The sequence below is a fragment of the Rhinoraja longicauda genome, unplaced genomic scaffold (genome assembly GCF_053455715.1).
Source record: "Rhinoraja longicauda isolate Sanriku21f unplaced genomic scaffold, sRhiLon1.1 Scf000516, whole genome shotgun sequence".
Lineage (NCBI taxonomy): Eukaryota > Metazoa > Chordata > Chondrichthyes > Rajiformes > Arhynchobatidae > Rhinoraja > Rhinoraja longicauda.
In genome coordinates this window covers 56,393-66,075 of record NW_027601733.1, presented here as the reverse complement: position 1 = coordinate 66,075, position 9,683 = coordinate 56,393, and the positions used below count along the sequence as shown (strand labels likewise).

The 9,683-nt window shown below is 45.8% G+C and overlaps 1 protein-coding gene across 1 annotated transcript; it reads right to left on the bottom strand.

The window, feature by feature from the left end:
• Nucleotides 1-1,322: 1,322 nt before the first annotated feature.
• Nucleotides 1,323-7,691, bottom strand: LOC144591032 (snaclec agglucetin subunit alpha-1-like). Its single transcript, XM_078395378.1, has 6 exons — nt 7,678-7,691; nt 7,530-7,600; nt 6,219-6,352; nt 5,383-5,523; nt 4,729-4,825; nt 1,323-1,525 (listed from the first exon to the last, which is right to left on the bottom strand). The coding sequence occupies exons 2-6, from the start codon at nt 7,582-7,584 to the stop codon at nt 1,455-1,457; spliced, it is 498 nt and encodes a 165-aa protein (XP_078251504.1). The 5' UTR covers nt 7,585-7,600; nt 7,678-7,691; the 3' UTR covers nt 1,323-1,454.
• Between the last annotated feature and the right edge of the window lie 1,992 nt (nt 7,692-9,683).

Here is a 9,683-nt window from a genome sequence, read left to right as displayed (position 1 = left end):
AGGATCCAGAGGAGGTTTACGAGAATGATCCCAGGAATTACTGGGTTAAAACATGAGTGTTTGACGGCACTGGGCGTGTACTTGCTGGAGTTTAGAAGGATTTGGTGGACCTCAATTAAACTTACTGAATAATGAAAGGCCTGGATCGAGTGGATGTGAAGAGGGTATTTCCACTAATGGGAGAGTATCGGACCAGAAGTCATAGCCTCAGAATCGAAGGATGATCCTTTAGGAAGGAGATTTATTTAGTCAGAGGGTGTTGAATCTGTGGAATTCTTTGCCACAGAAAGCTGTGGATGCTGTCAATGGATATTTTTTAAGGCAACGATTGATAGATTCTTGGTTAATACAGGTGTCAGAGGTTATGGGGAGAAGGCAGGAGAATGGGGTAAAGAGGGAAAGATGTATCAGCCATAATTGAAAGGTGGAGCAGACTTGGGCCAAATTGCCTAATTCTGCTCCTATCACTTATGAACTTATGAACTCTCAATAACTTGATATGGAACTCATCAGGACCCTGGGGATTTATCCACCTCAATGGTCTTCAAGAGACCCAGCACCACTTCCATCTTGATCTCTAACTGCCCGAGGATGTTTGTACACATCACACTAATCCCACTATGTCCTTCTCCTTGGTGAATTCAGATGCAAATTACTCGCTTAATATCTTGTGCACATCCTCTGATTCCAAACATAAAGTTCCTGCTTTATCCTTGAGTGATCATACCTTCTCTCCGGCCACCCACTTGTTTTTAACGTAGGTATAAAATGTAATGAAATAGGAAGCAAGAGTGAGAAGAGTGAATAAACCAAGTGGGTGAGAGTGAAGTAATGTTGAGTTACTCCCACCATCTCTCTCACTCTGCATCAGGGCATTGACTGGAGAGTTGGGCAAGGCTTGACTTCCTTCACATCTTGTCCCGACACCTGCCAAGACTGCCAGAATCATGGGGAATTTGCCCGACACCAGGTTGAGCTGATTTATAAACAGACAGCAGAGGTTTTCATACAGATGTGTTGAGGAATTTCTGGGCCCAGTTCATCTTCTGCAGCCCACCCACAGGACTGTGAAAGCTCTCTCCCTGCAACTATTCCACTAACTCCCCATGTATCCTCTCCACAGCCTTTATTTCTCTCCCAGGTGCGGTGTCCGGGACCCAACACACCAGGTGCGGCCGAAGGACAAGAGTTCATTTCGCAAAGTGTGTGCCGCCTTCTCCTCAGCGCAGCACTGAGTGCAGAGGTGGGGAGGAAGTAACAGTGGGACAGGAAGGCTGCGAGAAACTGGACTCACACAGCACCAAACACACAGCTCATGATGCAGTTCTCTTTATTATTGGCTGAGAAGCTAAGTGAGTACAGTCACCACAGACAGTGAGAGCGGCTACAAAGAAATCAAAGCACTGGATCCACTGCTGGAAAGGATGAGTGGACCATTCTGGAGTCTTCTAAACTCAGTGCAATCGGTAAGTACAAACAAAAGAAAGTCTGTGGCCACACCTTATCGACCTCCAAGATCCATTCCCTAGAAGCAGGAAAGGAGAAAACATTTTCCTGTTAGTCCACAAGAAAATTGCTGCAGATGCAGAATTTCTTAAATAAATAATTAAATGCTGGAAATACTCGATCTGTCACGTACCATATGTCGAGATGAAACAAACAGGTGTTGAGGGAAATGATATCTCGAGAAGAAATAGAAGGTTCATACTTTTAAATGTTATCTCTGTGCCTCTCCCCACAGGTGCTGCCTGACCTGCTGAGTGTTTCCAGCATTTCCTGTTTTCTACCTGGTGTAAAAGCACCATCTATTTGAGTCAGAGTCTGTGAGCCATTAATGTTCCCTGACTCTTGATCGGTGAGTTTGCCTTGTAAATAAAGGGAGTCACTTCTGTGGAGGTGCCAGGTGCAGTCAGAGTGTGTGTTGCTGAAACCTGAAGCCCCCAATATTTACGGGGGTTTGGACTGTCCCAGCCTGAAGTGTGTGGGCTCTCCCTGGGCTGGAACTCCCTGTGTGGGCTGGACAGCTCCATGACTTTTCTGCTCCACATCCTCTCTAATGTTTATTGAACAGTCAAATGGCTAAGTAGTTCTTTCTTTATAGAAACATAGAAAATAGGTGCAGGAGGAGGCCATTTGGCCCTTCGAGTCAGCACCACCATTCATTGTGATCATGGCTGATCATCCACAATCAGTAACCCGTGCCTGCCTTCTCCCAATATCCCTTGATTCCACTAGCCCCAGAGCTCTATCTAACTCTCTCTTAAATTCATCCAGTGATTTGGCCTCCACTGCCCTCTGTGGCAGAGAATTCCACAAATTCACAACTTCTCTGGGTGAAAAAGTTCCTTCTCACCTCAGTTTTAAATGGCCTCCCCTTTATTCTAAGACTGTGGCTCCTGGTTCTGGACTCCCCAAACATTGGGAACATTTTTCCTGCATCTAGCTTGTCCAGTCCTTTTATAATTTTATATGTCTCTATAAGATCCCCTCTCATCCTTCTAAACTCCAGTGAATACAAGCCTAGTCTTTTCAATCTTTCCTCATATGACAGTCCCGCCATCCCAGGGATCAATCTCATGAACCTACGCTCACTGCCTCAATTGCAAGGATGTCCTTCCTCAAATTAGGAGACTAAAACTGTACCCAATACTCCAGATGTGGTCTTACCAGGGCCCTATACAACTGCAGAAGAACATCTTTACTCCTATACTGAAATCCTCTCGTTATGAAGGCCAACATGCCATTAGCTTTCTTCACGGCCTGCAGTACCTCCACGCCAACTTTCAGTGACTGGGGGTACAAGGACACCCAGATCTCGCTGCACTTCCCCCTTACCTAACCTGACACCATTGAGATAATAATCTGCCTCCTTTTTTTTGCCGCCAAAGTGGATAACCTCACATTTATCTACATTATACTGCATCTGCCATGCATCTGCCCACTCACTCAACCTGTCCAGGTCACTCTGCAACCTCCTAACATCCTCTTTGCAGTTCCCACTGCCACCCAGCTTTGTGTCATCTGCAAACTTGTTAATGTTATTTCTAATTCCTTCATCCAAATCAATACATATGGTAAATAGTTGCGGCCCCAACACTGAGCCTTGCGGCACACCACTCACCACTGCCTGCCATTCTGAAAAGGACCCGTTTACTCCTACTCTTTGCTTCCTGTCTGCCAACCAATTCTCTATCCATGTCAACACTCAGCCCCCAACACCATGTGCTCTAATTTTGCTCACCAATCTCCCGTGTGGGACCTCATCAAATGGTTTCTGAAAGTCTAGAAACACTACATCCATTGGCTCCCCTTCATCCATTTTACTTGTCACCACCTCAAAATATCCCAGAAGATTAGTAAAGCATGATTTCCCTTTCATAAATCCATGCTGACTTGGACTTATCCTTTTACTGCTATCCAAATGCACCGTTATAAACTCTTTAATAATTGACTCAAGCATCTTCCCCACCACTAATGTCAGGCTAACTGGTCTGTAATTCCTCGTTTTCTCTCTCGCTCCTTTCTTAAAAAGTGGGATAACATTAGCTATCCTCCAATCCACAGGAACTGATCCTGAATCTATTGAACATTGGAAAATGATCACCAATGCGTCCACTATTTCTAGAGCCACCTCCCTGAGTACCATGGGATGCAGACCATCAGGCCCTGGGGATTTATCAACCTTCAGTCCCATCAGTCTACCCAATACTATTTCTCGCCTAATGCAAATTTCTTTCCTCTATCCCCCTAGATCCTCTGTCCTCTAGTACATCTGGGAGATTGTTTGTGTCTTCCTTAGTGAAGACAGATCCGAAGTACCTATTCAACTCTTCTGCCATTTCCTTGTTATGCATAATAATTTCACCCTCGTCTGCCTTCAAGGGACCTACATTTGTCTTTGCTAATCTTTTTCTCTTAACATACCTAAAGAAGCTTTTACCGTCCTTTTATATTCTTGGCCAGCTTCCCCTCTGATTCATCTTTTCAGCCCGTATTGCCTGTTTTGTTACCTTCTGTTGTCCTTTGAATGTTTCCTAATCCTCTGGCTTCCTGCTACTCTTTGCTGTGTTATATATCTTTTCTTTTAGTTTTATTCCATCCCTAACTTCCCTTGTCAGCCACGGTTGCCTCCTACTCCCCTTAGAATCTTTCTTCCGCTTTGGAATGAAATGATCCTGCATCTTCCGGATTATGCCCAGAAATTCATGCCATTGCTGTTCCACCGTCATTCCTGCTAGGATCCCTTTCCAGTCTACCTTGGCCAGCTCCTCTCTCATGCCTTCATAGTCCCCTTTGTTCAACTGCAACACTGACACTTCTGATTTAACCTCTTCCACCTCAAATTGAAGATTAAAACGAATCATATTATGATCACTACCTCCAAGCAGCTCCTTTACCTCGAGTTCTCTTTGTCAAATCTGGTTCATTGGACAACACTAAATCCAGAATGTGTCATGCTACACTGTACCTTCCTCTAACTCCAGTGTTGCCCCCTTGTACATTCCTCCTGCACAGTTACACTCGGTGTCTGTTCCCCTGACTCCTGCATTCCATCCCATACATCCTCCTCTCACTGCTGGGCAGTCAGTCCAGTTCTGCAGAGCACAGGACCCATGGGGTTGGTTCCCTCCCTCTGTGTAACAGCAGGTCTGTGGAGGTCACCTCCTGTTCAAAACTGTCTCAAATTAACTTCCAACAAAACACAATTTCTGTCACTGTTACACTTACGACGAATGAGCCAACAACGTCGTCTTTTATCTTCTTCATCAGCATCACAGCGTTGGTATCTCAATGGATATCCATCGATCCATGTGAAAGGCCCTCCCTGGGGGTGTAAATGAATGGTCATTGGTGTTGGAATGCTGAGTCTGCTGCCATGAACAATACAGGGAGGAGCTGTACCTGAGCCGGAGTGAGAGCAGAATACGAGCAGCCGGGACAAGTAGGGCAGTGGATGGGAGTTTAAACTATGGACTGGCAGGGTGGGGGAATCTCATGGAAGTAACAGGATCCTTGGGATGAAACTGACAGGATCTGAGAGTAAAGGTCAGAGAAGAGGAATATTGGTAACTCAGAAAATGAGTAAAAGATGGTAATTGAACACAAATATAATGTAGGATCGCTCAGACAAAGACAGAGACGTCCAGTTTTATCCGTGTGAGTTTGCACCTTCTCCCTGTGACCGAGCGGGTTTCCAGTGAGTGCTCCGGGCGTCATGTGTAACTCTATCTCTGAACAACGATGTGACACCAGAGATCCATCAAAGTGTTGACTTTAACCTGCCCTCTGAAAAGGGCAGTGGATGACCAGGGAAGGACAACAAATGCAGGTCTGGCCAGTGTGGTGACGACCTGTAAGCTAACGTGTCATCATTAACTGTACCTTAACTCTGTTGTTTAGGCCAATCCAAACATGGCTCTTCGGTTTGCAAGATGCGCGAATCACTTCCAGAATGAATTTGTTGTGTATGAGCGAGGTCACAGTTGCCAGATGTCCAGAATGTGGTTGACGTTTGCAAAACGCCTTTAAACAAACAAAATAGTTTATTTGTTGAGAATTAGTGCGTCTCAAGATCCCTCAAATAAATCGTCAAAAGAGACATTGGCAATGGGTAACTTTATCCCCGAGACACAGAGTTCTCGTTCTTTAATCAAGAACCCCAGCTCTGCGTTAACTCCTGGATTTAGTTTAGTGTAGTATAGAGATACAACGCGGAAACAGGCCCTTCGGCCCACCGGGTCGGCGCTAACCAGCGATCCCCACACATTAACACTATCCTATATCCACTAGGGACAATTTTTACATTTACCAAGCCAATTAACCTTTGTACGTCTTTGGAGTGTGGGAAGAAACCGAAGATCTCGGTGAAAACCCACGCTGGTCACGAGGAGAACGTACAAACTCCGTCCAGACAGCACCTGTAGTCGGGATGGAACCCGGGTCTCCGACGCTGCATTCACTGTGTGGCAGCAACTCTGCCGCTGCGCCACCGTGACCGTATTGGGGAATTTGGAGCTTCCCCCAAATCTCAATATTTCACCCACTGGTCCGAGCGATAGAAACCGGAGCCCACGGCTGCAGTGAAGCGCACCCGTGGAACACATGGACTCATCGCAGGCAATTCAACGACAGGCTGTGCTGTGAGTTCATGGGAATGAACCAGCAGAGAGCAATGTTCCCCAGACCTCCCAGAGCAACCACTGGTTTCAGGGACTTACCTCAGCACTTATCCATGACCTTCTTCGAGGAAAAAAACGGTAACAGTTGTTTAGTCTAGGATATTTATACCAGCCTTTCACACAGCGTCCTTGGGATAGAACACGGGTCTCCTCTTCCAATGAATTGTTTGCTCCTGTAAATTGAAGAGATTCAGAATTTTAAACCAACTGAAGTGTCGTCCTGAGTGAGACCGATTGTCTGTTTTTGGCACATGTCCTCTCATTCATTCCTATCTATGGCCCTGTGTAAATGTCTATTCAATTCTACCTGTCTGTACTGCTTCCTCTGGCATCTTCATTGGAAACACTTGCTCTATCCCCTTTCAATCTTTCCACTTGCACCCTAAACCTATGCCCTCTGGTTTTACACTCCTCTGCACTATGTCCTTCTACCCTACCTAAGCCTCACGTGATTTTATAAACCTCTAAATACTCACCCTGAAGCCAACTTCAGTCCAACGGCAATAGACCCAACCTATCTTATAACTCTCAGCCAGTTCTGATACCATCCTTGTGAATATTTACTGGACCCTCTCTCACATCCTCCTATAGCTGGGCAATCAGAACAGCACACAATTTCCAGGTGCAGTCTCAGCAACATCTTCTACAACTGTAACATGTATCCTAACTCTTTTAATCAAAGGCCCAGCTGATGTGGGCAAGAGTGCCAAACACATTCTTCACCAACTTGTCCACCTACATCACCACTTTCAGGGAACTGTGTACTAATAGTGTAATTGTACCCTGGGGTCTCTCTGCTCCACAATAACCCCAGGGCTTTGTTTCATGAATGAAATTAGTTTTCTTCCTTTGTGATCTGCTACTGATCACACACAAACACGTCACAGAGAATTTGAATTAAATTTCCATTGACCACTGTAAATACAATCATTCTCTGTCTCTCTCCTCTGTACCTTTGCCAGCACTCTGGCCATCCTCCCTCAAGCCTCCATCCTCACCCTCACAGCGGGCAAGTACACTGCACCCGTTGCATTGGACCAGTGCCTGCAGAACCTTCTCCTCTGCATCCCCTGGGTTCCTGACAGAGAGTCACATATCCCTCTTCCTGCAACTCTGTTTTCCTGTGAAGCGTCACCGTGGAGAAATCTCTGTCTCCTGATGTGGAGGAGAGTCTCCAACTCACCTTCCAACTCAGCAGCTTTGAGATGAGTATCCCAGACAAGAGACATTTCCTACCACAACCCGACCACTCCCAATGTCCACAAATTCCCATGATCCACAGTCCCAACACAGTGCATTCATTCCTCACACCAATATATTTCTAAAGCTCCTGGAATCAATGGACCTTACCTGCCACATCACTGGCAAGCAGTGCGGTCAGCACCAAAACCCACACCAACATCATGTTTCCTTCCTCGAACCTGAAACACAAGAAAACGATTCATCATTAGTGTCAAGTTTCAGAGTGAAGGTGGGCATATCCTGCTGCTGTTCCCACCTGTCTCTCTCCCAGCTCTCTGTGTGGATGAGGTTTCCAATGCTGCCGCATCTTATATACCTGTAGTTCTGGCATCTTGGAGGCTTTTGGAACCATTGGAATCAAACGCAATTGGGTGCAGCAATCTACATAAAACTCCTGCGGACCAATCACTGACTGACAGATGAGCACAAGATGAACAGGAAGTCACTGATATACAGAAAACCAGTTCAGCAGGCACTGGTACAATACTGAGAATTTATTTTTAATCTTCCAAAACCACAGAGTGCATGAGCAACCATTTTGAAAGCAGAGAAATTAATTTTGAAAGATTGGCGGGAGAATAAAGAGAGAGCAGGTTTTTTGATTGAATAGGCAGGTTATTTAAAGAAGCGGGCATTTGAATGGCTGAGGAAGAGAGGCAGCAGCCAGTAAAAGGAAGGCAATATTTAGCGAAACAAGCTGTTGGGAGCGGTCGTGTTGGAAGAGAAGCCATGTTGAAGCCAAGTACAGAACCGAGCACTTTGGCTGAAGACGCTCGGCGAGACCGGCTGATGAAGGGAATGCAGAGCTAGCATGTGAGTTCGTATCAAGCGGGAAATTTTATAAAGGAGTCAGTGGGAATAAGTAAAGTAAGGATGCAGGATCACGTGATGTGCTGCAGCTGCATGGTGCTGGTGGATCCCAATGTGGTTCCTGGTGACCACATCTGCAGCAAGTGTTGGTTGATCGACGAACTCAGCTCAGAATTGATGACGGAATCTGAGCTTTAATCGCTGTGACACATCAGGGAAGGGGAGATTTACCTGGATGCCGTCTGTTTCTTGAGGAAGTCACACCCATTAGATTAACAACTTCCAATTCAGGCCGTGATCAGGTTGTTGAGGATGTGACTGTGAGTGAGGCAGGTATGGGGATTCAAGAGACAGTGTTGGAGGAGCCTCAGCCCTTGAGTGGGGGCTGCAGCAATGATGAGCAGCCTAACTATGGCACCATGGATCAGGGAGCCGTTCAAGAGGGGGAGGAGAAGAGACACGTAGTTGTAATTGAGGATAGCACAGACATAATTCTCTATCACGAGGATCGAGAGTCCTGACGGCTGTGTTGCCAGCCTGGTGCCCAGGCTCAGGATGTCTCATCTGAGCAAATTGGCATAGTGTCAATAAGATTAGAGAGTTAAAAGCAAAGACTGGATCAAAGACTGGTGTTGGAGAAGTGGGTTTGAATTCGTAGGTCATTGGCATCAGTATTGGGGAATGCAGGGGCTGATACAATGCAATGAAATGCAGCTGAACCCTACTGGGACCAGGTTTCTGGGGAATCCCACAACTTGGGCTGTAGTTAGGGATTTAAACTAACTGAATCAAGGGATATGGGAAAACAGTAGGAATGGAGTGCTGAATTTGGATGATCAGCCATGATCATATTGAATGGCGGTGCTGGCTCGAAAGGCCAAATGTCCTGCTCCTGCACCTATTTTCTATGTTATTATGTTTCAATCTAAATAGTGGGCGTGGGTTCAATAGATTGGAAAATATGGATGAAGTTAAAGATAAGGAGGTTACAAGTCTCCAAAATAAGAAATAGGAGACCAAATTTAGAAAGGTATAAGATTCTAGCATCAGGCAACATGGGGACTAAATTGAGAAAAAGGCCGGTGACTACAGAACTGAAGCCGCTGTATTTGAATGCCCGCAGTATAGGAAACAAACTGCGTGAGACTGCAGCACTGTTAGAATTTGGCCGGTACAACGTTGTGGGCATCACAGAGTTGTGGTGAAAACAGGATCAGAACTGGAAGCTGAACATCATAGGATAGACATCCTATCAAAAAGACAGGCAGGTGGGCTGGAGGTGGGACGGCTCTGCTGGTGAGGAATGAAACCCAATCCTTCACAAGAACCAACATAGGATCAGAAGATGTAGAATTCTTATGGGTAGAGTTAAGAAATGCAAGGGTAAATAGACCCTGATGGGAGTTATATACAGGCCTTCAATAGTAGCCAGAATGCCGGGTGCATGTTGCA

Bases quoted from the DNA above. Each gene is read 5' to 3' on its own strand.
- LOC144591032 (XM_078395378.1), bottom strand. From the start codon at position 7,584: ATGATGTTGGTGTGGGTTTTGGTGCTGACCGCACTGCTTGCCAGTGAT. The intron at 5,524-6,218 runs GTAAGTCCCTGA...GTTTGTTTAAAG, and splicing joins GGTCATGGATAAGTGCTGAG to GCGTTTTGCAAACGTCAACC. The intron at 4,826-5,382 runs GTACAGTTAATG...TTACACCCCCAG, and splicing joins GCCTAAACAACAGAGTTAAG to GGAGGGCCTTTCACATGGAT.